Source organism: Pyxicephalus adspersus, chromosome 10 (assembly GCF_032062135.1).
Source record: "Pyxicephalus adspersus chromosome 10, UCB_Pads_2.0, whole genome shotgun sequence".
NCBI classification, from domain to species: domain Eukaryota; kingdom Metazoa; phylum Chordata; class Amphibia; order Anura; family Pyxicephalidae; genus Pyxicephalus; species Pyxicephalus adspersus.
The window spans coordinates 42,261,260-42,288,476 of NC_092867.1; the positions used below are offsets into that span (position 1 = coordinate 42,261,260).

The following is a 27,217-nucleotide window of genomic DNA, read 5'->3' on the forward strand; positions in this document are numbered from 1 at the left end:
ATTCCTGTGTATATGGTATAAAGTTTCACAGGAAACAAGTGTATTTTTGTCTGTCACTCTAAAGAACACAGGACAACAATAGGTGATGTGTAATTGGTGGTCCTTGACTTTTTCAAAGGTTTCCCATAAAAAAAGATAACAGTGTAAACAGTTGGTAAGTTTTTTTTTCTTTTTCATGTTTTCTCCTTTTGGGGACAATGTGCTGCGTTTATCAAACTGTCTAAAATCTATCCCTGTTTCCTGTGAATATCAACTCTGATTCCAGCTGTCATTTTTGCCGATGAGGGTTTGAAAATAAAATATGGCCACGATCTCCACTCCATGGCCCCTAATAATATTTCTGATTTGCTTGTCTGTAGTGAGGGATATTGTTACTGCTTTATTATTGATTTGTAGTTTACTTGGGATCATCTCTTAAGGCAACTAAGACTAAAATGATAATGATGATGCCACAAAATCAAGGTATGTTCACTAGTGCCAGACACATGTGAACTGGCTGACAGTACCAAATATGTTGACAGCAATAACTATTTGTGCGATTATCACATATTTTCATGGGAAGCCCAAGATGAGGTTTCTTTGCACATTGATTATGTATAAAAATGAGGACATGGGTTAGCTAATGAAGGGTGCTGAAAACTGGACTGAAGGAAAACCTAAATTAGGAATCGTATAAGATTTGTTTCTCTGTCTATCCAGTCTGCAATATACACAGACTTAATAGCCAGCGCAGCCAGTCTGATGACCTGATTCTACTCACAACCTGGTCTCTACCCTGCTCTCACTTGGTGGTTGAACAGTGAAGGAGTGTTGGAAGACTGACAAGGTCCTCTATCTCTGCTCTCACCTACTGTAGGCATGTTTTTATCGCCAGTTGACTCCCGCTCATGCCCAGTCTGAATGCTTTTGTGCAGGAGATTGCAAATTCAGGTATTAATATTATGTAACATCCAAAATACATTTATCAATTGTTTTCTAAAATAAATACCTAACTTTATTTATGGGTGTTTTTTTTTACTTTAAGTTTAGCTTTAAATGTGGTAATGAGTTAAGGTAAATACTACTCTCCCTATGCAGAACACAGGGCTGCATGGGCAAGCATTGCACTCATCATTGACAGGAAAGCTTGTGTTTCCTTCTCAAATATAATAGAGCTGCAGAAGTCCACTTGATGCCTGAGTTAAACAGCCAGTGAGTGATTCTTGCATTTCAAAGGCACAATGCTCTTTCCTTGGAGAGAGACAGGAGGGGGAAGAGAACCAAAGGCTGTTGGAAACCTTTTAATTAGTACTAATTACCTCAGAAGAACACATTGGGGGCGTAGATAGGATTTGTGTCAGCGAACAGGGAGATCAAAGATTGCGTTGTTAGCATTTTAATCTGTTGGCTGTAAAAATAAGGATGAGCTGATAATAGGGCCCGAGAGAAAGTAAAAGTTCTACCACAGACCACTGTTTTTCCTTAGGCTACTTTAATGTTCTTTTATTTTCTATTATGTTAACAGACAAAATATTTCTTTGTATCTTTTTTCTTTTTATGTGTATGCAAATTTTCTAGCAAATCTATATTGAATCTTAAATTTGCTAAACAAGAATATTCACAAAACTGAAAAGTCGTCACCCTTGTTCTAGTGAACTAAATCAGGCCCTTCTGTAAAACACTCAAGTACATTTTTAAAAGAAATATTAATTATATTAAAGGCTCCGTCCATCCAAAAGCGAATTATGACAACCAAATATGATATGCATAAGGGTGACCTCAACAATCAGGTCTGTTGTGCTTTTATAAAATATGTGAGAGTTTCCAGCAAGTTTTGATGCCTGAGTAATCAAATTTGTCACAATATTTCCTTGATAAATGTTTTTTTCTGCGTCTGTGCAATTGTGCAGGGTCTTCAATTCAACAGAAAACTAATCTTTAAAGACCAGCTCCAGCCACAAAATGTATTTTGTTTTTGATGAGTAGGAAATATATAGAAGGAAAAAGCCTCTTTCAGGTCAAGACAAGAACACCTTTAAAGAAAACTGAGGAAGGATGAAGTGATAGACAGAATATGCCTATACTTTTGGACTTAAGGTTTAAAGTAAATCATATATAGAAGGCAAATTGGATTTGATCTCATTCTTAAAAAATCCTGTTGGTTGCCTGTCTCTAGCTTCAGTGTTGTTTGTCCAATTCACTGACTTGAAATAACCAAGCTAAACAGGTGTCAGAAGTCTTTATCCATACACAGGTCAGCAACTCTGTATAGAAAATACCAGCATGTCAGCCAAGCAGTTTTAGCAGCAGAAATTTTAGGAGATGTCAGAAATGGTAGCCTCCATGTATCATATGTTTACTTGTATAGAATTTCGACCAGTGTTTCTGGTGTTCATCCCCATTCATTGGTTTACCAATACTTACCCATATAATACCTACATTTCTTAGTTCTTTACATGAAATGCTCTGAGCAGGTAAAACCAATCTGTTCTAATTTAAACAAACCTATCTCATTTTTCTTCAATTCAAGTATAATGAATAGTTATCCTAAGTTCACAAATTTTTTACAGTTTGTGTCAGGTATCTTTTTATCATTGTAGGATAAATCAGTATGCTTCTTTTAAAGTGATTGCCAAGTTGTTGAGTTGTATTGCTGATTTACCTAATTTGATCATGAAGTGATTATCTCAGCAACAGTAGTAGGAGGAATAGTAAAACAAAGTATTTTATGGGTTATTTTAGGTTCTAGTCAGCTTTCACTTATTAAAAACAAACGCATTTCAGACATTCTTAGCAACTTCAGCAACTCCAGCAACTCACAGTGAGGGTAGGAAGTCTTTAATGCCCTGCTGATTTTGTACGTTTGCCCTCTGACAAAGAAATGACCAGTCTATAATTGTAATGGTAGGTTTGTTGTAGGTGTGAGAGAAAGAACCCTCAAAAACCCAGTGCTCAAAAGTCAGAGCTTGATGTGCATTGTAATGAGTGAAATAAGTATTGGATCCCTTCGCAAAAGATGACTTAGTACTTGGTGGCAAACCACTTGTTGGCAATCACAGAGGTCAAGAGAAGAAATAAGACAGGGTATTTGTTTGTTGTAGCAAAATGTTTAGTCATCAAGTTCACTATTCCCTAAATCCAGGGACTTGAATACAGTGAAAATATAAGTACAAATACAAAATGATATTTTACAAACAATACATCATATGTACAGTAAAAAAGCACGTTTCAAGACGTTTGGCAACTCGAACCATCAGCTCCTTCCACAGATTTTCTTCGGGATTAAGGTCTAGAGACTGCCTAGGCCACTCCAGGACCTTCATGTGCTTCTTCTTAAGCTACTCCCTTGTTGCCTTGGCCATGTGTTTTGGGTCATTGTCATGCTTGAATACCCATCCACAACCCATTTTCAATGCCCTGGATGGAAGGAGGTGCTCAGCCAAGATTTCATGGTACATGGCCCCCGTCCATTGTCCCTTCGATGCGGTGAAGGTGTCCTGTAATAATGTGTCTACCTCCATGTTTGATGGTGGGGATGGTGTTCTTGGGGTCATAGACAGCATTCCGAGTTGAGTTGATGCCAAAGAGCTCAATTCTCTCCCAGTTCTCCTCGGGATCATTCAGATGTTCATTGGCAAACTGCAGAAGGGCCTGCACACATGCTATTTTGAGCATGGGGACTTTGCGGGCTCTGCAAAATTTCAGGCCTTCACGGCACAGTGTGTCACCAATTATTTTCTTGGTGACTATGGTTCCAGCTGCCCTGAGATCATTGACAAGTTTCCCCTGTGCAGTTCTGGGCTGATTCGGCACCTCATGATCATTGCAATTCCACGAGGGGAGATCTTGCATTGAGCTTCAGACCGAGGGAGATTGACGGTTATTTTGTTTTTCTTCCATTTGCGAATTATCGCGCCACTTGTCACCTTCCCACCAAGCTGGTTGGCGATAGTCTTGAAAGCCCAGTCCAGCCTTGCGTAGGTCTACAATATTTTCCCTGACATCTTGGACAGCTTTTTGGTCTTGGCCATAGTGGCTAGTTTGGAATATGATTGATTGCTTCTGTGGACAGGTGTCTTTTATTCAGGTACTGTAACATGTTCGGATTAGGAGCACTCCCTTACAGAGGGTGCTCCTAAGCTCATTACCTGCCTACAGTGAAGACACCTAGGAGCCTAAAATCATGGTGGTTGATAGGAGATCAAATACTTATTTCACTTATTACAATGCACATCAAGCTCTGACTTTTGAGAACTGGGTTTTTGAGGGTTCTTTGGTTGTTATTCTGTCTCCCACACCTACAATAAACCTACCATTACAATTATGGACTGGTCATTTCTTTGTCAAAGGGCAAATGTACAAAATCAGCAGGAGATCAAATACTTATTTCCCTCACTGTATGTTGACTGGGTTGTGCATGACAGTCTGTGATATCACTATCTCTTAAGTTGTGAAGTGCAGTGCATTCATGAACATGTGTTTTAAAGCTGCAGTGTACCAGACAAGCCATTTGCAGATGGTTTCCTTCTTCTGTCCTCATGCTAGAGCAATAGACCTACCACCATTATTTAGTGAAGTGGTGTCAAAATGACAAAAATGGGGACTTGCATCAGAATGTGCCCCACATTTAGCCCACGTATATGTATACAGGTACTAACTCTACTTGATAGTAATATCTGCAGTAAGAATGTTCCTATGTGATTTCTGCAAAACTGGCCACTGACAGTTTGAGAAGTGGCATCGGCTACATCTATTACGTAAATCAAAATCTGGACAAACACCAATAAATAAAGCAAGCTTTTTATGTTTTTATATATATATATATTGCTTTTATTTTTACCCACATAATTACTTCTCCAAGTAATTCCCAAGTTTTGCCTTTTTAATAGTTAATTAGTTTTTAGCTTTCTACTATGTTTCTCTAGAAATAAGTGTCTAATTTCTGGAGCCTGGACTACATTACCATCTCTATGTTGGTCCCAGAATAAGGACAACATTGGCCTTCCTATGGATTTTAATGAAACAAATATGACTTCTGCTGTCACTGAACCAAGTTAAAAAAATGTTTATAGGGTACTTTACTGTGAAACGCCAACAGTCTCCATGTTTAGATCCATGTTGCAGATTTTGTTACATAGATGCTGCTTTCTAGATGTGGGACATTTTTATTCAATATAATGGTTAATCATAGCAACAATAATGTAAAACCCTTACTGTTGCAGGTTGGCATAGCTATGTCCCTTGAAAAAATTGGTTTAGAAGTTTTCATGGAATACTAGTAGTGGTTGAGTGGTAAATTTAGCAGTATCAACACAAAATGTATATTTTATATCAATTTTCAATCTAAATAACACCTAAATTGATACCAGTCCTCAGTTAAAAATGTTATGTAAGCATGATGCCTTGCTTGACATTACTTTCTAGACAGTTCTGAACAACCAAAGAACATGGTGTCAGAGGGATTGTTGGTTATAGGACGGGATTCAGCACTAAGCCATCATCCCTAATAAAAACTCTAGTTGAAAACCTTTCAACTAGACACCTTTAGTGATCCTAAATCATTAATCAAAACAATGATATGCCTTGACCCAGACAACTAGTCTTTCAAGTGTGGAGTCCCCTACAGCAGAAGGGGAATTATTTACTGCCTAATTCAATGAGCCATCAGCAGAGCAAGCAGACCTAATGACATGTGAGAATAAGAATCTCCCAGCACACACAGGGATGTGAATCCTGCATGGCAGACTTTAACTCACCTGCTACCCCCAACCTTGCTTTGCCTCCCTTGCTTTTTCTCATCGTTACTTGCAGTGTTGCCCTGGGGCATAGAGAGGAGCCCCAGATTTTGAGAAAATAATTATCTTTTGTCACAGAACTATAAGAGCCAACTATAGATTTTCAGATCCCAGTGGCCTTCTAAAATTCAGCATGTCTCCACAATATTGTGCTGGTGAGAGTCTGGGATTTGTGTGGACAGGTGCCTCTTAGCAGTCTAACAAGCAGCTTATTGCTTCACATTACTATTGTATGATTTAAAAAACTTCTCTAAACCCCTTAAAAAAGAAAAATTCTTGTGCTATATCAAGGTGGAATGTTTTACTTCTCACTATGGGCCTTTCTTATAAAAGTTATCCAAGGCTGGAGAATATACATTTTATTCAGTGAACATGGGTGATGGATCAGCAAACCTGGAATGGATCTGGTACATTTTCTAACAAATAGTAAATTATTTTTAGGAAACCAATTCCAGGTCACCCACGCTTTGAGACAAATATGGCATAAATTTTTACTTACGTTATGTAGGGGGCTAAAATGGCACTAGACAAAGCAATGCTAATGCGTCAATACATAAGGTCATAAAAATATTTAGTTATTTATTCAAAAAAGGACCGCGGATGCATTTAGCTGTTTTAGCTTATTTAGGGGAGGTAGAGACATATGACATAAAATAGTTCATAACTTAACAGAGTATTTATTAGAATTGTACTTGGGTTAATGAAAAACATATTGCAAATCTAGGTATAATCAATAATATGGATTCTCCATACATTTCATTATTGCCAAGTTTAGTTGAATGTAGCTAACTACTACTAGCTATAGCATGACCTGGATATATGATATCTTTCACAGACATACCCTAAAACAGTTTCAATAAAATATAACAACACATGGGGCAAAATACAATAAGATGATTTTGGATGAGATACAGTCTATGACCCCAGCTGTTTGCATTGTGCAATAGCAAAAAAAAGGAAAAGCCCTGTCATATATTAGATAAATTGATATATTGATTATGATTGTCCCAATATATAGGCAATAGACACACTGCATTTGGAAGCTCATTATGCAGGCTTTATAAAAATAATGTTTACCAGTTTGGTTTATAAAAATGCATATACAACAAGATTCAAGGTAAAATGGAAAAGATAGTCTAGCTTCCAAAATCTGATTTATTAAATATGCCAGATTGGATTAAATGATGAAACGTCCTCATGGGTAACAACTGCATGGTTGTGTTCTTCTTAAATATGATATACTAAATGCAGATGCTTCAATTGTATAATAACAGATATTAACCATTATTATTATTATTAAACAGGATTTATATAGCGCCAACATATTACGCAGCGCTGTACATTAAATAGGGACCATAGACTGCAAAGTTCATGACATTACATTGCGTTCTGACATGAGGACAGTTAATAAGTGACCCTTAACCCTTACAAGATGGGACTGCATTTAAAAGACCAGAAAAAAAATTAACAGCTTTCTTCCTTTGCATTTCCTAACCGCTAAACTTTTGAAGTTGAAGGGGTTTTTTAGTGGTGACTGCATAGTATCTTGCCAATGCAATTTGACAGAGTCAGCAGTATGACACCATTAACCCTTTTAGCAATGTTTTAGAGATTGTGTAGGATGTGTTTTCCTTCACCTCACTATATATATATATATATATATATATATATATATATATATATATAGTTTTTTTTAAAGATGAGCCACCTCTAAATAATATTCAATATGTAAGTGGGTGGAGAAAAGAGAGAGAGGTTTGAGGCTCAGAGATTTTCATGCAACGGGTGAAGTGTATTGATTATTCTATACATAAACCATCTAATACACATAAACAAATAATGTTTTATTTCTTTCCTGTTAGCATTTCACAAAACAAAATATTAGTACATTCTATACATAGTAAATTACATCAAAAGGTAATCAACCTAACCTTATAACTGTTCATATGACGCATTTCACCACGTTGGGCTTCCTCAGGGATAGAAATTAATGCGTGCTTAACGGTCCGTTGTTAGGAACATGCCCCACATAGGTGGGAGTATAAGTAGAGTCACTGCTGGTGATATTGCCAATATTGGATATAGCAGTTTGAGCTTTTCCAAGATGTATTAATGTGCTTGTCAGAACATCAGTTTGAAAATGGTTAGCATTTCTTAGCAGGATCTACAATGGATCCACTTATGATGTAACAGCTTAACCCCCTGAGCAGTAATCCCGAGTGTGGCTCGGGGAAAAAAAAAAACATGCTTAAAGCGGTAAACCCTGAGCCACACTCGGGTTAGCTAAAAACATTTAAAAAAAACACTTAACCTGGTCACATCAGAGACCTCTGGTGTCCTGCCTGTTGGATCCCATCGGGAGCACGGCACAAAATTCTAATTATTTTGTATTAGATTCAATACAAAATAACTGTATTGAATCCAATACAATGTAATCATTATATTAATTTCATATATATATATATATACACATGCTAATGTACAGTTATATTACAGGTTTAAATATATTTTAAGCACCCTTGTTTTTTCAGATATTTGTGTTTTTTTAAAATTAAAGTTTATTAATAAATTTAATAAATATTGGACATATTTTGGTGAGTTATGCCTAAGAATTATAGGCCTACAATGTAAAATAAATTTCCATGCAAAACAATAAACCGCTTTTGGCATAAAAATACTGACATAATTAGACCGCCAAGGAGGTTAAAGTTATTTTGGCTATGTGTTCTGTTAACACATGCCTATTACAGTGTGTTATGGCAGCCACTGCATTGTGACAGTCAGTCCCTGGCCTGTCAGGCAAAGCTGCAACAACCTTTGCAACCTATGACTCTCTAAGTCATAGAATTGAATATATTTCAGCAGGTACCAAAGAGACCAGATGAATAATAAAATGGGCAAATAATAACTAAGACTTTATCACTTTAGGTTATAAGTCTGTAATTAAACATTAGAAAGGGATGTGGTTTGTTACACAATGCAGCCACCCACATGGAAGCAGATCTTTCCTGTACTGTACTTCATAGTTTATGTCAACACCAAGATTTTTTCCTACCAAGATGTTCTCTAAGAAATGCCATACGTCCGATGTCTGCCAGCCACCAAAAACTTGAGATAGTAACTTTATCTGGCCATCAAAATGGGTGCTTTTATTATATCCAAACAGGACTATTCCTTATTCCTACTAGTTTACAAAGGGCATGAGTGGTTATGCACTTGTCATCTTATTTGGCACTCCAAACACACTTTGCCCACACAACATGATGCAAAGCACTTTTGTGTCTTGCTGTGCACTGTGCCTTGAAAGCAGCATGTGCGTGTTTTCCAAAATGTATCACAAGCCATAGTGGCAACCCAGCTATGCATATTATAGGATGTTTAGAGATAAACACACTACTCTATTTAATTCATGGTATAATCAGATTCCAGGTCGCTTTTTTTCTGGTGAGAAAAAGAAGACAATCTGATTGTTTACTCAGTGCAGCACATCATTTTGATTAATAAGATTAACTGTGCAAACCAGTGACATATAGAGTGTTATTATTTTTCCTTATAATGGACAGACATTCTACCACAATAGCATTTTGTTGTGTCTGCATCACTGAACCTGCACACACTGAGATTTATTTGAGACAGCAGAAATAATGGCATGATATTCATTTACATACAACAACCAATATGAATCATGCTTTTACTGATCTGACTTGTAAAGTGAAATCCTATCTGTTGCTGTGTTTTTGTTCACATTGTACATGTTCTCTTTTATTTGGATGGTTCTATTGAACAACCCTAACTAAAGTTTGAAACTGTTTTTTGGGACAAACTTTGCGCTTTTCTGTCTTTCAGGATCAGACATATTCTTATTTATTAAGTGTTTAATATAAGAACCACAAACACAATAACAAGCCATGTTACAGCTGTCAAGCTATAATTCAGGTAGATTATGATTGGCTGCCATGTGTCAGTACAAAGAAAATTCATATTTTAGGTAAACTTTAAAAATAAGGTCCCCTGCAAGTGGAGGCATCAAACCCTATTTATTGTGCTACTTGTAAAACTGTAGTGAGTATTTTGGATTGTCATTAAAATTATCAGGCTGCTCTGTATTCCTTACCATAAATGTCAAACTGTTCATCACAGGTCTTTCCTATGAAATTGTTGTTAATTTATCTACAATGTAATGTCTTTTATAGTATACAAAGATGCGTTATTATCCGGACGTGATGTGAGCAGGGGGCCTTAGAAAGTGTGTAAATGGCAGAAAAGAGGCAAACTGGACAAACATGGATGTAAAATAAATATTCGCTGCCATAAGTTCTGCTAAACTATGAATGAGTTAAGCTCAAAATTATACCCTCCAATCCTACACTGTATTTATTGATGTTGCAGGAGAGTAGGCAGAAAGGGGTGGTTGGTATTTACTCAAGCGTGAATGATGGATGACATCTTAAATTTGTGCCCAGGGATTGAAGGTGAACTGTGACAGCCTTATTTATCTTGGGAATGGAGGTTGGGTCTACAAAAGACTAGGTGCTTCGAGATGCCAGACATTGACAAATACATCTCACTAGATTTTGGGGCATTGTTGGTTATCTTTTTCTCCCACCTTAGAGTGTTTACAATGCTGTTTAATTTTATAGACATTAAATCTATCTTAGAATATGTAGAGACATTTAAAAGGGTTTACTTTTGATTTGCTGTGCCCAAAAGTTATGTCCTGAAATTTTTATTTTTTAGCATCTTGTTTAAATAGCTTATTTATATTTTAACACTTGACTTAAAGCAATTAGATTTAGGGCTGAAGTGCAGAGCTGATACGCAGTGCAACCCCTATTGCACCCTATAAATAGTCTTTGGTAGATGTGAGTGCACATGTGCATAGGCCAGTCTTGTAAATTCAGGCCCATTACACCTTGCATTTGTGGTGTATAGAAAATATGTTACTTCATTAAGTAATATTCAAATACATGTTAAGCAAGCAAAGAGTTCAAGTTAAGTTAAGTCAAACTAACTGGTAAGGCAACATTTTGTTACACCACAATGCTTCTAAATATATATATTTGATAATCACTTCACAGGCTGTAGTTCACTGATGGTTTTACTCCATAGAGGGCCTTTGCCATTGAATCAGTGACAATTGCAGTGTGCTGACAGTCTAAGACATGGCAGCATTAGGTTACCTAAAGTTTTTTCTTGTGGACAAAGCTACTTAATAGTATGTTATCAAGTACTCTGTAAGGACTGTACCTAAACTTTATGTATTTTATTTCTCAGGTATTTTAGATACTTTGGATGTATAGATTTATAAAAAAAGGTGTTCTTTTCATATAGTATATTGTAAGAGCAGCATAGAAGGCACAAAGTTTAAGTCTTCTAAAGACTTCTGCACTTTTCTTGTCTCTAGATGTGCACTTATAGGACCCCTTCCTTTGCTAACTCAAGGGCTGCCTGTTGTCTCATTAGGTGGGCAGTTAAGAATTTCTCTCTTACTCTCTTTCTAGATTTGTATATACAGTATCCATGAGATACTTGACTTGTACGCCATTTTGACTTTTATGGTACATCAGTTAGACTCAGCAGCTTACAATCAAAAAGAGAGAGACAGGACCTTTGTGCAGGAATGATAATATTTACCTGTTGTTGATGTGACTTTTGTGTCTTCCTTTGGTATGGTAAATGTTCTTTTTTTTCTAGGTCTGTTAAATCTAAAATATTGCATATATATATATATATATATATATATATATATGTATTTTCAAATTTACCTGTAGGTGGCACTTATGATGCCTTTTTACATGTTTACCACAGAACTCACAGTGCAAACTGAGATTAACACACAAAAGCAAACCATTCTCCTTTTAGTGATAGAAAGTCTGATGAAATTGAACAACTGGGATCTGGGATTCCTTTGTCATTAGTGCACCCTGTAATAAACACACATTTTTTTATTACGATTTTATTTTAAAGGCATGTACTTGGCATTTTTTTTCTATGCAGCAGCAACATTTATAATTTCCACTGCAGCTATAGTTTTTTTTAGTTTTGAAGGGAGTAGGAAAAGGTTAGACCCTTTCTGGTTGCAAATTTGTGAATAGTCACTAGGACAGAAAATTAGGGAAGTATAACATTTAGAGAACACCCATTGAGGGGAAACCTTCTAATAGAGATATAATGGAGGTGTTTTTTTTTTTTAACTCTTGTGAGTTTTCCTTGCAGTACCTATCTCCCCAGTGGAACATCAGTGAGACACACGCATATAAGAATTCAGACATTCCCTACTGAACAAAAAGGGCTTTAGATATACTTTATATGCTTTCAATATCTCAATGGTCTAACTGTGTGTTTGGCAAATAAACATTCCTACCCCAATGAGGCCAAGATGAATATTACCCTTTGTATAGAAGGTTCTTTTGACTTGGCCTTTTCAGAATCCTAGTTTTGTTATACATATAATTGAAAATAACTTTGTAAAAAGTATGTAATATGTTGGCGCTATATAAATCCTGTTTATTAATAATAATAATATATGTATTTGTTGCAACTGTGCCTTTCATATCCTTTTTCCCTTTGTGTTCCCATCATGCAGGTCTTTGGATGGATTGGAGGGTTTTCTTTGTCTAGAAGAGCTAATATTGGACAACAACCAGCTCGGAAATCATGTCTGCTTCCCCTCACTTCCTTTCCTACACACACTGACTGCCAATAAAAATCAGATATCCTTTTTACGCAAAACACTTTGGTAAATCAATGATCAATGTCATAGTGTACGTATTATAGTGTAAAGTACAATTTGTAAGTACAATTTTCATATATCAAACCATGGTGTAATAAAGTTCTCAAAACAACTAAACAAACAAATAAACTATGTTCTGTAAATCTGTTGATATCTGAATAGATAAAATGTTACCATCTACTTCAAATAGGGACAGTCAGCAGTTACTAACCTAAAAAGTATTTACTTGAGCCATTAAATGCATTGTACATTGTGAGCATACCAATCAGGAAAAAAACCCTAAGTGCTTCTATGTCCATTAACCCTTCCTGGTCATAGAAGATAATCGCTACTTGAGGTTCTTAAGAAAGTAGTTTTTTTTTCTTGGACCATCACTTAAGTTCCTGAGACATATTGGTGTAAGTACAGGGTTCTCTATCCCTTTTCTGTAGGCCCAAATATAAACCGTAACAAATAAATGTGTATGTATATACAACAAGTCAGACCCATTGTTCTATGAATCTCTGTACTTTAATGTCAAGGCTTTAGAGGCACAAATCATGATCAAGTGCCAGCCAAAGAATAGGTATAAAAGTAATAAATTGCACACACCGTGTAGGGCATTGTGTAGCCGAACCACTTCCAAAACAAATGTAGGTCATTTCTCTCCATGTACATCTCCAAAATGTGAAGCAAACTGCATTTGAGTCTCTTCCAACCCCCACAGCTCAGAAGAAGATGCATCCTGGACCATTTGCCAATCAAAGTAAGGCAATAGCTTTGTCGTTTCTTTCAGTTGGTCTCCTTGAAAATGTTTTTAAAATAAACATGATTAAGCATTTTACAAATTTGTGATAGATGAATATAGTATGGCAATTTGACTTCCATTTATTAGGAAATTAAGGCTATGAAGACCCACTTTTTAATCTGTCATATAGGTGGTTTTATTGGTTCTTCACCTCAATAGATATTTGCTTAAGGTTTCCATTGTACCGACCATGTATAAAGTCACAGCTACTGCTGATTGTAATGGTAACAGCTGTTTTTTAGTATGATAACAGAATGAATGAGTTGGCATAATTTTTAGCAGATTTGTAATGGAATGCATACATGAAATCTACAAGCCAAAAAGTTTCTCCAGAGCCCCCAACTTAGCTGTGTCTAAGCAGGCCAAGTATTTTTGTAACTCTAAACCCAGCTTTCTGCCAAGCATTGTTTTAAAGTTTCCATAACCATCCAAAACTATAGTGAAAGTTTCTCAGCGAATGTTGGTCTAATTGTACTCAAATGGCCTAATCTGATTTTAGCAGCAATTTCTCGTTTTTAGGCAGAGTGAGCTCTAAGTATAGACATTGCAGTCACACATTTTTTTTAAGCTGTATATGACAATAATCTATTATCTATTGGATATCTGCAGTGTCCTTACTGTGTTCACTTCCCAATCACTCAAGAGCAGTACATCATGCATGCATACTATAAAGCCCTTTATGCGTTAGGGTTTTGGGGTGCAGTGGTAGGGTCTGTGGTCTGCTTGGCCAAACATCCCCATTGGTGTCAGTGATATTTGGAGAAAAGATGAGATAAAGATAAAACTGCTGGCATGCCTTATTTAATTGTGAAAAACAACAGGATGAACTGTTGTTTGACTGCCCCTTTATAACAAATCCAATCATTTGGGTCAGTGTGACCAAACAGGGACCAAGTGCCTACGGTATGTTTGGGAGTGTAAGCAGTTCTAGGTTCAAATATATATATATATATATATATATATATATATATATATATATAAAATAATGTAAATATATATATGAGAATCCACCAAGACTTCTGTCTTAATGGTCTTTTACAGCACTCAGCTCTGCAGTTCCATTTTGTGAATTTACAAATCAACTTGATTAAACAACTTGACTTTCATGTAGAATACCTAAATATTGCAAATATGTTTAAAATAAAGACACACAACTTTTAATAGAATCTGTGAACATTTTTGCAGTTTAGTCGCAAACATAATATTTTAGGAAGTGGCACAATAAAGAAATAAAAATAGAAATATTTGTGTGAGCCCTCTGGTGGTAAAGATACAGTATGCAGTACCCTATAGACTGAAAAGGAGAACATCTGCTGGTAAGTTTTAGTAGGTTGTTTCATATCAGGTTAAAAATGTCTACAGTTGTAAACAGGCCTGAATTTTCCCTTACATACCACAGAAATGCTTTTATCCATTATATGATGTAACAACTTTTAGTCAATGAAAAAAAGTTACCAGTAAAAGGGAAAACTTGTATTTATAAATAAAAAGGTGTACTGTAACATGACAAGTACTCCGATGTCAGATTTAATTCCCCATCCACAGTAAACTGCTAAAGTGAAAATTTTGTGGGTTACCAAGCTAATACATTGAATTTCCATCATGTTTCCAGATTTTATTATTTAGGGAGATAATTTAAAGCAGTGAATGTGACATTCAACATACTTTTACAGGTGGTTAATCATTCTCTAGTTTGAAATCTATGCACCAGAAAGATTCACCTGCAATACATTTTCAATAAATACGTTGCACATTCACTGCACATTTAACTACACACCATAATTTTGGTGATCTGATCAATATCAAATGACAACATCAGAGATTATACCTGTGTTTTGTATTTATAGTTTTCCTATAATTGTAGGCTCAATAATTACTTAATGAATGTTGACAAATATTGGTAAATTTCATTCTAGAAAGTAAAGGTTGCCATAGACCTTGGGTATGCCTATTGATTGATATGTCTTCCAGTGGCTTGATCATGGCTCAAATGTAATAATGAAGCTCCACTTGGGTTACCCTTCTATTTTGCAGAAAATATTATGGGGGTGCTATACATAAAACAGAGAATCTGATATACCTCATGGGAATCTTCCAGGTCCATGTGTTTCAGTACTAACATAACAAGTGTATAATCTTTGACTGTATTGTCGTTATTCTCCAAACACTCCTGTAGCATGCCCACAGTCTCTGACTAATACCTCTAATATGTCTACAGTTAGTGACAGGCTGTAGTAGCATTGCATAGATTGAATCCTTTATTTGGCCCTTTATAATGTGAAAGTCTATAGTTGAGGCCCCTTCTACCTTGTAACTTAACTACCGACTTATCCCCGATCAACCACAAGGCCTTTATTACTGATACACTTGTATTAATTTATATAGTAATGTTTTATTTATTTAAAAATACTTTTATAGTACGTTGATTCTATAAAGCGCATGTTCTAACATGCCTTTTGTTGGGTTGAGAATCTAATTTTCTGTACTGATTCATCTGTAAAAGGTTATAAATGATGAAAGCAAAAAAGAGAACTGCTTTTAGGGTGGCATTATAGGATCTTGTGGGCTAAAGAAAAGGAGCTATGCCAGAGGGATGGTTTATTCAAATTGAAGGTTAATAGACAATTTATAGATGGATTCTTTTATAGCATGATGATTTATGAACAATTGCATTCCTTAACAATTCTGGTAATACTTGACAGAGCTGGACCATTTTCTGGACTCACTGGCTTTGTCTGCACCATCTTTGGAGTACCTGAGCCTGCTCGGTAACCAGGCTTGTCCTAATGAACTTGTTAGCACCGAAAAAGATGAAGATGACTATCAGCGATACAGGTTGGTGGCCTCCTTATCTCCAGGGTGTAAAATGATCTGTGGGCACAATATAGAACTATCTTTTATTTATCAATTATGAATAATTTGCTGAAATAGCATAGGGTATTGGTGGTTGACGTATTTGCCTTAGAAGTGGCTCACAGATTCCTAATTAGAGGTACTAACAGCATGTAATCTCACCTGAGTAAATAGATGGTAGTTACTATTAGAAATAACTGTAATAACAGCATATTAGTTACCAATAAAAGAAGCATTTGTTTGGCATATCAAACAAATATCAAAGTGGAATGATTTGAAACTTCATATTGTCTGCATACAAAGAGAGGCTCATATAAGTAAAGGCACTTCTATGGCCAGATTTGTTTCTTTTTCTTTCACCTTAGGATACATGTTCAGTTGACAAAACACAGAAGAAAAAATGAGAATGATACACAGGCAGTAATATTTGCATTTAACACACATTGATGTGATAGACAATCAGTGCATATTTAGAAAAACACAGAAAGACACCAGCTAATAGCTGAGGAAGGAGAGATGCAATTATAGTATTATATGTTAAATATTTATATAAATACTGGCAATATCTTAGCAGTTTTATTTTAATAAAAATAAACTATAAAATCTAAACTATTAAATGAGTGGGAGCTTTACTTCCAAAGCAGGGGAAAGAAAACATTATTCAGTTCTCATACATGGCGTTCAGATTAATGCTTGCAGTGTTATACTTTGTACTACTATTAGGCACTGTGAAAGTCGTACCTCTCATATTAGAAGGTGCTTAAAGACAATGCAAATAAAATTAAGCATGGCCATTAAGTAAGGTGTCTTCAAGTAAAGCCTCAATCAATCTAACAACAAGTTTTACTTCTTTGGGACAGAACATATTCACCTGAAAATGTCACTCAATGATCTCCTAAGATACAGTTTAGGTGAAATGATAAAGAGACATTCATTCTCAGATGAGCAGTGTCAATTCTTTCAACAGTACATCTGATCATTCTATTTAAAAATATTGGTAAATAAACTAATTGGCACCACACATAACAATAAAGTAAAAACTGGTCTTTGGATATTACACATCCTGATGGTTGGTTGTACATAACCAGTTAGGAAAAAAAAAGTAGTCCTTGAAGGAAGCCAACAGGTTAGATATAAAGGCAAAATGAAATGAACATGAAAAGATAAATGCTGTTATTTTTAATTTTGGTATTTGTTACTATATATGTCAAGATCCATGCAAACAAATAAATATACAAATTGAATACATATGAAAGAGCTGTATTATTGCCAAACAGGTTTGTATTTTTTTCTATCCATCCCTGAGATGTACACAGTCCTGCCAAAAAGCAAAGTTATGTGTAGGTAGCGGCTGCTCTAAGTGCACTCACCCCAGCCTCTGAACTGTAAAAGAAGAAGCAGCACACCATTGAGCTCATGCCAGACTCAAACCAAATCAGAGTCAAACATTCCAGCTAAATATGATTGAAAAATAATTAATTTATGATTACAGAGCTGAATAATTTGTGTCTATATCAATATCGGGTTGGACTTCAGTTTCCTCTGAATAATGTAATGTTTGATTATGATGACAGTGACACATTTAGCCATGTCCTTCTTTTAGATGTGACCTGTAGTTTTATTTTTATTAGCACAGTGATTGTAGCATAAATCTGATGGCCCCAGAGACATTGTTCATAGGAAATTACTAACATTTACGGTATTTTTCTCTACAGTAGCATTACTTGGTCTGAAAGTAAAGTTCACCTTGGTCCAGGTGAACTGCTTCATGAGTCAACTATTCCTTGTTTGAGGGGAATATGCTTCGGGCCATTTTCACATGTATTAGATGACATCAAAGGGGGGAGCCTAACAAACCAGCTGTGGCTAAGGCTCCAGATGTTTTACTTTGAAGTTTGGTTGCAGCACCTGAAGCAGATAAATATTTGGCTACAAAACAATGCACTGTGTTTGTGTGTCTGAAATAAAATCAGGAAGGGAAGATGCAAATGCAAAGCAGGATGTGTAGTGATGTGCAGTAGAGGCAGAACTGTTTATGCCACGCAAACAGAAGAACAACAAAAGCGCATGAACATTCTGACTTTTGTGCTCTTCTACTCCATTGTTTGTCCTATCCCATACCTGCAGACAATCATCTCTGTTATTCATCACAAGTTTTTCTCTCCAGTAAGGTGACAAATCATCATTTTTATTGGAGCAGAACATTTTTTGGCCAGTAACTTCTTTGAATGCCAGTATGACACATGTATCGTGCTTTGACAAAAAGCATCTCACTCTACTAATTCATTGCAGCCTACTTTGTAGACAGAATGAGTAATAATCTATGGTGCGTCACACGGACTGTCATCAATTTATTACAGGCTTTGTCAGTTAAACTTTGTGATGCTTAGTATACGAAATAACTAACTCATAAAATTTACTTGAAGGCCAGACAATTTTAGTGTGCTTTGAGGTTGTTGTGTACTTTCACATGACAAACTGCAGCATTTTGCTTTGGTACCAAAATGCACAGGATAGGCTTATTATGAAAATGGCAAACATATTACATGAAAAAGTTATCGTGGTTACACTTGTCCCTGGTTACAGGTTACATGGTAAAATATCTGGTCAGCAGAGACAGCGGCTTTTACAGGTCTTAAAGTCACAAGATATCACTTGCCTGCTCTTCACGCTTCACCTTTTGCAAGTACTAAATTCCCTAGACAGAAAGTCTTGAGTAGACAGAAGCTGTCATCTCCTGTCCTCCTGTGTCTCCCAACTAAATGAGAGTGGCTGAGCCCTCCTTTCGTCCTGTGCTGTGATCCATACCCAGCCAGTGATGACAAACTTGCTTCTGTTACTGCCGGCGCCTTTGTCACTGTTGTCCCCTTTGGATGGCCTCTTTCATCTAATCATTAAAATCCATGTTTGGTACTTGCCCGACCTGGTCCCCTCCCTGAATGCTTGCTACTTCCTTTCGTCAGTAGATAAGTGCCTCTGGTGTATTTCTGTTATGATATCTAACATAACTAACTATTGCTTGCTATTGTCCTTCCTTCAAGTGTTTATGAAATGTAGCTGATGAATGAAATCTTATAAGATAATTTCACACATTGTCATAGTGTTTATGAATAAACTACGTGTGCTTTCAATAGAATTGTTTAGTTCACTATGGTTCACAAAACCTACTCAATAACCAGGTGCTGTAGTGGAGCCAGTTGTCACTTTCATTGTGTGGAGAGATGGATGTGCATGTGAATCATAGGGCAAGCTTTGACAATGACAAATGTTTATCTAAGATTCTTTTTTTGCAGGTACTTTGTCCTGAACAAACTTCCTAATCTAAAGTTTCTGGATACCAGGAAAGTGACAAACAAAGAGCGTGAAGTGGCAAGTTCCAGAGGTGCTTTCATGAAGGTGGTGAAGCCCAATGAAAATAAGGTAATAAAACATCACTAAAAAATAATTGGAAAGCTAAGGCAAGTAAATGAAGAGAACTTCGCAACAGAGAGTTTTCTACACATCACATGTGTTTAATTGCAATAAAGGTAGCAGAGATTGTGGCTGCAACCAGGCCACTGCTTTTCCAGTGGGGAGAAAAGGTACACATGAGGTGTTTCAAGAGTTGCTAAAGGTGGCATGTTACCTTCAGAAGTAGTGTTAAAAATTAGGCATGATAATTCTAGAAGAAGATGTTGGATTGGAGTATATATTGTGCTACGACCCAGGAGTGTCAGGCTATGTCATTGAAGTTCGTTTAACGCAATACACATAAAAAAGCCAAATTTCTGAAAAGCATAAACATACATTTGCACTCAGTAATGAAACTTTATGAAAATGTAATATATATTTAAAATTACATTACCCATGGATGTTGTAAAAGCCAAGTCTAGAAAAGCAGAACATTAAAAGACATATTGATTACGATCAATGCATATCTGATATAACACAGGTAAACAGTAGGTGAAGGAACTAAAGATGATGCTGGGGTCTTGCATGAATGCAGCCCTGCTTGTTCGCCAGAGTTGTTCTATATATGTTAAAACACAGTGGTCAATAATGTCAACAGAGGGCAAAACACTTTTATTGGTTAAAATAGCTAATTAATTTGTTTTTAAATGTATATAACAGTCTTGTTGAGAGGGATCAATAAATAGTAACAGAAGAGCTAAAAGATTAACCTTTTCTTAAGAAACTGTTTTCCTCAATACTTATCATCACTAAAGCCTAAACTCTGCAGCACAGTGGTTCAGTGGCTAACACTCTTTCCTTTGCAGCAATAGGATGCCAGGTATCTCCAGGGACTCGGGTTACTTTCTGAAATCACTAATGGTCCCCCCTTATGACTCCAGTCACATTCCTCCCACATAAAAAACACGCAGGTAGATAAATGATCTTTCACCAAAAATTAGCCTAGACTGTGTTATTGTTATATGACTATGGTAGGGGCATTAGTTCATGAGCCCCTCTGAGAGACATGACAATGGCTAAAAATTCAAGATTTTATTAATTCTGCAGAAAGCTAAAGTACTTGCTTAGGTCTGGGAGGAGATGTAAAGTGTAAAGGTGCGTACACACTTCCAATTTTTATCGTTCCAATCGAACGACGAACGATCGATTGGGCAAAAAATCGTTCGTAAAAAAGTAACCAACGACGCCGACGAACGAGGAAAGTCGCTGGAAACGAACGACCGGACCGACGGATCGGATTGGACGACGATCGTTGAACATCGTTCGTGTGTACGGTCGTTCGTTGATCGTCCATGTTCAGAGCATGCGTGATGAACGAACGTCCGTTCACTTTCCTGTCGTGCACATAGTTCCTCTATCGCTCAAACGATCGTATCTATTGTGTGTACAATATCTACGAACGATCGTGTCGTTAACTCTATGTGCAGGATCGGTGATATACGATCGTTCGTATATATCGTGCATGAACGTTCGTCGTTCGTTTTCCAACGATAATAATTGGAAGTGTGTATGTAGCTTAAGTTTATTTACGTTATCTTTGGCTCCACTGGAAACCAGAGTGGCTCCTTTTCCATCCAACCTCTAGGATGTGGAAGGTCCTTTGGCATCCTCACTTGCAGTGCAGGAGTATTAGTTCCCAAACTTTCCATGCACCCTAGATGTGAATGAGCTTTAAATCTTTGTAAAGTGGGGATATCTACACCAAAAGGAATGTTTTTTTTTTTCATTTACTGAAGTTAGGCTTTAAGAGAAAATCGGTCTGGACTATTCTTTTTTTAAGCAGGGATCACATGACCGAAGCTTAGCCTTTGGTCCTGTGACCAGTCTTGGAGTTAATGTAAAGAAAAGATAGGCATTTTAGTATTTGAGTTAGCTTTTATCCATCCAAGAAAGACATCAATTTTATTATGTTAGCTAATATTTGACCTCTTGGTTAATATTTGATTTATATACTTTTATTTATCATTTGCATCAAACATAGTTTTTTTATGAAAGCTGGTACTGAAATATTGGTCTACAATTTCAATCAAATGTTAAAGGTGATAACGAAAAACAGATTGTATGTATTATTGTAGTTTAACTAAATTATGTAGCTGGCTTTATACTTTACATAAGATTACAACTGAATTTGGTCTTGTAGCACTCTATTCCAACTGAAACATCTTCCAAAACAAATGATTGGATGCCCCTGTGAAGGACCATCTCAAAATGTTGAATGTGTAAACTGATGATGTTAAAGGACCCTAATAATATAGGACTAGTCCAACAATGTTAATACTAAACATATTTCTGCTGTTGTTTTTAATGTGTTATTTCTACATAAATTAAAATTACTGTTAGCAAACAGAACGTAAATATAGCACACAATGTGCTTCTGGTGAGGTTTTATCACATGCAATCATTAAGTAATGGTAGGTTAGCCGACAGGGTCAGCCAATGATGGAAGCAGAAGGTCTAATGAGATGTTTTGTTTTGTTTTGCTCTTTCCTTGATTTCTGTTGGTACATTTTCTAACAGCAGGCAGGGGGCCATCAATACTGTAGAAAATACACCACAATTAGTGCTTGCTCTCATGTTAATTTCTGCACAGATCCCTGTAATTGTCACTAATGGCAATTAGACAGAAAAAGGCTGCATAGACATTTGCATTGTTCCCCTGTGCTGTGTCTAGACAGGACAATATGTAATAGCACTTTTTATACTACAAGTGTCAGCAGTGTAGTTGAGTTAATAAAACTTACTGGTAGAGTTCTACAGCCATAATTCTCCAATTGTTTATTTTAAATGTTTATTTGGGAGGACATTTAGATTTTTAGAATCCTACCATACAGTTGTCTTTTCTTTTTCAACTTCTATTTCTGCAAAGATAATGGTAAAGCCAAATTTGCTATGTTTAGCCGTCAAAACCAGTACCACAGCTTTGGCTAAGGCTATGCTATTTATCCTATTTGCTACAGTTAGGTATTTATTTTTAGTAAGGGCTGCAAGTTGCAAACCTATCCTTGTCCAGCCAGATCCAAAAAGTCCAGCTCTTTCCATAATACTCTTCCATTTTTTTAACATATTCATTTTGCACCATTTAGATCCCTACAATGGTTAATATATAAAAATATGTCAGTAAAAAGTATTGTTATTTCCCCACAGCCACTATTTTAATTAAATTCTATGAAGAATAACAGTTAAAAGCTTAAACTGACCCGGTTACCTTGCTGAAAAACATTTGACCGTTGGCATGCTGTAAAAGAAGAAGAACATTAATGCTTAACTTTTTTGGTGATGGGGTGCGTCAAATTCCGCTTTTCTTCAAAAAAAAAAGTGTCACTTCTATCAGGAAAAAGGTTTACCTGTGAAGCTTTGTGGCTCTTTTATTTGACTTATGTCACTACTGTGTACTGTGGTGATATAGTGATTGGTTAGACAAACCACAATGCAAGGCGGAGGACATGCTGCATACCCAGAAGTCGGACAGAAGTGTTTCTGGATTCAATGAAATAGAAGATAGGTGAAAGTAGGTTTGACATGCCGAATGCCAAACAGATAAATATTGTTTTTCTTCTTTGAAAGGCTTTCCACTATCAGTGTCTTTCAACATAGTGACAGTATTCTCTTAGTATTGACAGTTAGATTCTTCATAGCCAAGATTTTCAGGTCTTTTTTTTTAGGCCGTTGATAGTATTTTATGTAAGGCATAACTTTTGTCTCTTTCAGTCTCTTTTGTTTATTTTGCTTGGGTACATTAATATGTCAATGTATAATGTGCATGTGAAAATAACAATGTTTTGCATTTATAGTGGTAGTACCATCCTCTAACATCCTCTTTTGACCAAGCTTCCTACACAACTTCTCTCATATGCTTCACTTACGTTAGCAAAAAAGGTTGAAAAATGTAAACTACGGCGGCGATCAAGACTGAATAGGAGTGCAGAGCCTCTCGGGGCACTTATGTCACACATCCCGGGAGGCTCTTAGCTGCTCTTTCAGCGCATGCCTGAGAGGGGGCTTTTTTTCTTCAATAAGGGGAATAAGATGCCAAACTTATGCATGCGCAGTGGGATCAGCTGTCTTTTTTTCCCCCACACACCTGCGCATGGCGAGATTGGGTGACGTAGCAAGAAGAAGGAATAAGAAGACTGAAGATGGCGGCACCTGACGCTTCTTCTGCTCCAGAACAAAGAAAAAGTCCAGAACGGTGCAGGCCAGATTGAGGAAAGGTCTACCGCAATTAAGGGATCTGTGGGATTAAAGGTAAGTGTGATTCTTTTATTTTTCAGTTTAGTTCCACTTTAATTTGTATTGGAGTTTAGCTTATTAGCAACCCAGTACATCCACCAACAGTAGGTTTTTGTCCCCTGACAATCGGTAACATTTCTTTAAATGTGACACAGTCATTCATTTGACTTAGAAAAACTTTTGTACTTCATACTTTGGGGACACTTGCTGGCTGCAACTGAAGCAAAAACAATTACAAAGTTAACAAACAAATATTTAATATAAGTTTGGAATGTCTCATTTGTGTAGGTGTTATTTCTTTAGTCTTTGCATTTAAAAAAAAACTGCATGATGACTGAGTTGTTTAAACATACTACACATGTTCAAAGCCCACTATATTTACGGCCAGACAATCTGTCATTGTAGTGGTTGTACTTTTCGTGTTAGATTTGGCGATCAGCACTGGACTTATGATATAATCTTTGATTAGGAACAAGATACACTGGAGAGTGAAGTCAAATGGACTTCAAGAGACCTTGCTAATAACAAGGCAGCTGGAAGTGATAGAATCTTAGCTAAATTGTTTAAAATCTTGCATAATTATGCTGTTGGAGAGCTCTTAGCAGTTCACCAGATAATATGAAAAACACAAGAGTGGCTGCAGGATTGGAAAAGGTCAGTTTTTATTCCTTTCCCGAAAAAAAAGGGTCAAATACTGATCAAGTTACTGGGCAATTGGATTTATTTGATATGCTAGTATAATATTTCTCAAAATTAAGAAATGTTCATGCAATACATGGAATGAAAACTTCTAGATGTACAGGCTGGTTATTGAAAAGGGCAGTAGCATTCGCTTTACCAACATATGCTGGACAAATGGAAAAATCAAAGCAGTTTAAAAAACGTCTTACTTTGCTTTATTGACTGCTTTAAAACCTTTACCTGTGTGGTAAGTTCTTCGAAAAATGGGAATTTTGGGTCCTCTCATTTGCATTAATTTCTATGCAAACCAAGAAGCAACAGTAACAACAGAGTATGGAATAACTAACTGGTTCACAGTTTGGAAAAGACTGCAAAAGGATTTATTTGGTCACCTTGCTTATTACACATATGCTAAATGCATACTACAGAATACAGGTTTAAATGAATCACATGCTGGAAGGAATATGAATATGTCTAAAAGTGAGAAGGATTTAAGGAGCTCACTGATGACTGTTAAAGAAGAAGGTGCAAAAGCTGGCTTGTTTCCTCACAATAAAAACTAGGACTAAGTCATCTTTTCTAATGAAGCCCCTGCAAATAGATGGGGGAACCGTGGAGGCAGCGATAGACTTTACCTTTCTGGGTTTAAAGATCTCCAACGATGGTGACAGCAGCAAAAAAATGAAAATACTTTCGCTGTTTGGAAAGAAAGCTATGACAAATCTACACAATATACTAAGTAGAGGACATCATTTTTTTTTAACAAAGATTAGGATGGCTATGGCTTTGATCTTTTTAGTGGTAACATGTAACTATTAAATTTGGACTTTAAACAAAACTATGTATAGACAAAAATATGCCTTTAAATTATAGTGTTGGAGAAAGTGATTGTGTTTTCCCTGTAATCAAAAAAGATTTTAACAGTCAATACCTCAAAAAGTGAGCCCAGATTGTTTATTAGAAAGACTCTAAATAGGACTCAGTTACTTTGGCCACATTATGTGAGGACAAGACTCACTGGGGAAGGTCCAATAGGTCACAAAGGGTCAGGCTCTACCAAATGTCAGAGCAGAAGGAGATGTGGTGGCTGCTTTCATTTTCTCTTTCAGTCTTTTTTATTCTCCTTATTTTCATGCGCTTCACTTATTTCGACTGCAGAATGAAAGTATCCTTGACCTTGTGTTCAAAATGGTATCTGGTGACACCCTTCCCATTGCTTATCCGTCAGCAGAAGAAGACTTGTCATGGGAGATCACCAGTCTACACCCTAGGAAGAGACACTGTGGGAGGTCATACCACGTCAGCAGATTTAAGTGAATAAAAGAGCTTAAAAAATGTTTTTTTGAAAACACGTGGGTGGTAGATATGAGGGAGGGGGCATTTACTTTGAGTTGAGCTTAACGAAAAGTTTTTTCCAATATTATGAAAGAAAGAAAAATGTTTGTGCTTTTTACATCCAGTGAGTAGTTTATAATATTTTGTAAGTAAAAAGAATTCTATATCCACCAGAAATAGCTACATTTTTATGATGACCGCCCTCACTTGCTATTTTGATTGATGTGAATTGTCTCCTAAGAACAGGACACTGATTGGCAGCATCCCTGCTACCATTTGCAGTTTCTAAACTCTGTTAGCTTTTCAAGTCCAGTTTAATTTTCAGCTAATACATAAGTACTCTCTGACTGAACACAGTTGCATCTGTCATTAGGACAAGTTTGTCTGTCAGAATGATTGAGCCATTCACCTGTGCTCAAGTGAGGATATTCATAAAACTTGCATTAAAGTCTGGACCCTCAAAATCAAAGCAAAGCTATGAATTTTTTGAGCTTTCCAGCTGTGCCTCTATATACAAAGGAATGTTGAGTACTCCAGATGGCCTAGTGGCTGGTTTACTATGAATAATTTGCCATTGACAAAGTTGTAAGCTTACCACTGCACTGGGTTTGACCTACAATATTTGCAGGTTAAATATATGCAACATTTTACTTGTCTTTTATAGATATTATTTTACAATATTTAGACAGCCTAATGCTTTCTGTTCTATTTGTTTTATAACAATAATTTTCATTTTGCAAATTATTTTAGCATAACTAAAGGAAAACTATGTATTATGTTAAGTCTGAGGCATAGTTGGTTTCAAGCTGTTTACAGACTTACAAACCGTAAAAAAAAAGTAAATAAAGCAACCCTAGCTAATGTGTCAAGCAGCAGAATTTGAGAAAAGGTGAATACAATATATCTGTGTTCATACATGAAATATTTATACTGTATCTCTGTAGCCTTGATATGTACCCTATATCAGTGGTCCCCAACCTTTTTGATTTGCTTGAACAGGGGAAAAAAAATTCCTTCCTGATTCCTTGTGGCAAACCGCTGTTCCCTGCATCAACAGTCACTGTTATTTTAACTTTTAAGCCCTAAAACCCAGTTATATTCTGTGCTTCTAGAAAAGCATCTAGCTTTTTCTTAAAGCAATCTATAGTAGTTGCTGAAACTACTTCCTGAGGGAGCCGATTCCACATTTTCACAGACCTTACAGTGAAGAAACCCTTCCTTATCCGAAGCTTAAACTTCTTTTCCTCCAGACGCAAAGAGTGCCCTCTTGTTCATTGTAATGATCTCAAAGTGAATATTGGGGAAGATAGTTCTCTATATGGACCGTTTATATATTTATTCAGGGTGATAATATGCCACCCTTAAACGTCTCTT

The 27,217-nt window shown here is 36.3% G+C and overlaps 1 protein-coding gene across 2 annotated transcripts in view; it reads left to right on the top strand.

Annotated features, from left to right (window-relative positions):
• Window positions 1-27,217, top strand: part of LRMDA (leucine rich melanocyte differentiation associated) — a 414,646-nt gene that overhangs the window by 261,021 nt on the left and 126,408 nt on the right. For both annotated transcript variants that reach the window (XM_072424927.1, XM_072424928.1), the window contains 3 exons: window positions 12,361-12,492; window positions 15,995-16,129; window positions 19,441-19,567. In XM_072424927.1, coding sequence (XP_072281028.1) covers window positions 12,361-12,492; window positions 15,995-16,129; window positions 19,441-19,567 — 394 coding nt within the window. The remainder of the gene's footprint in view (window positions 1-12,360; window positions 12,493-15,994; window positions 16,130-19,440; window positions 19,568-27,217) is intronic.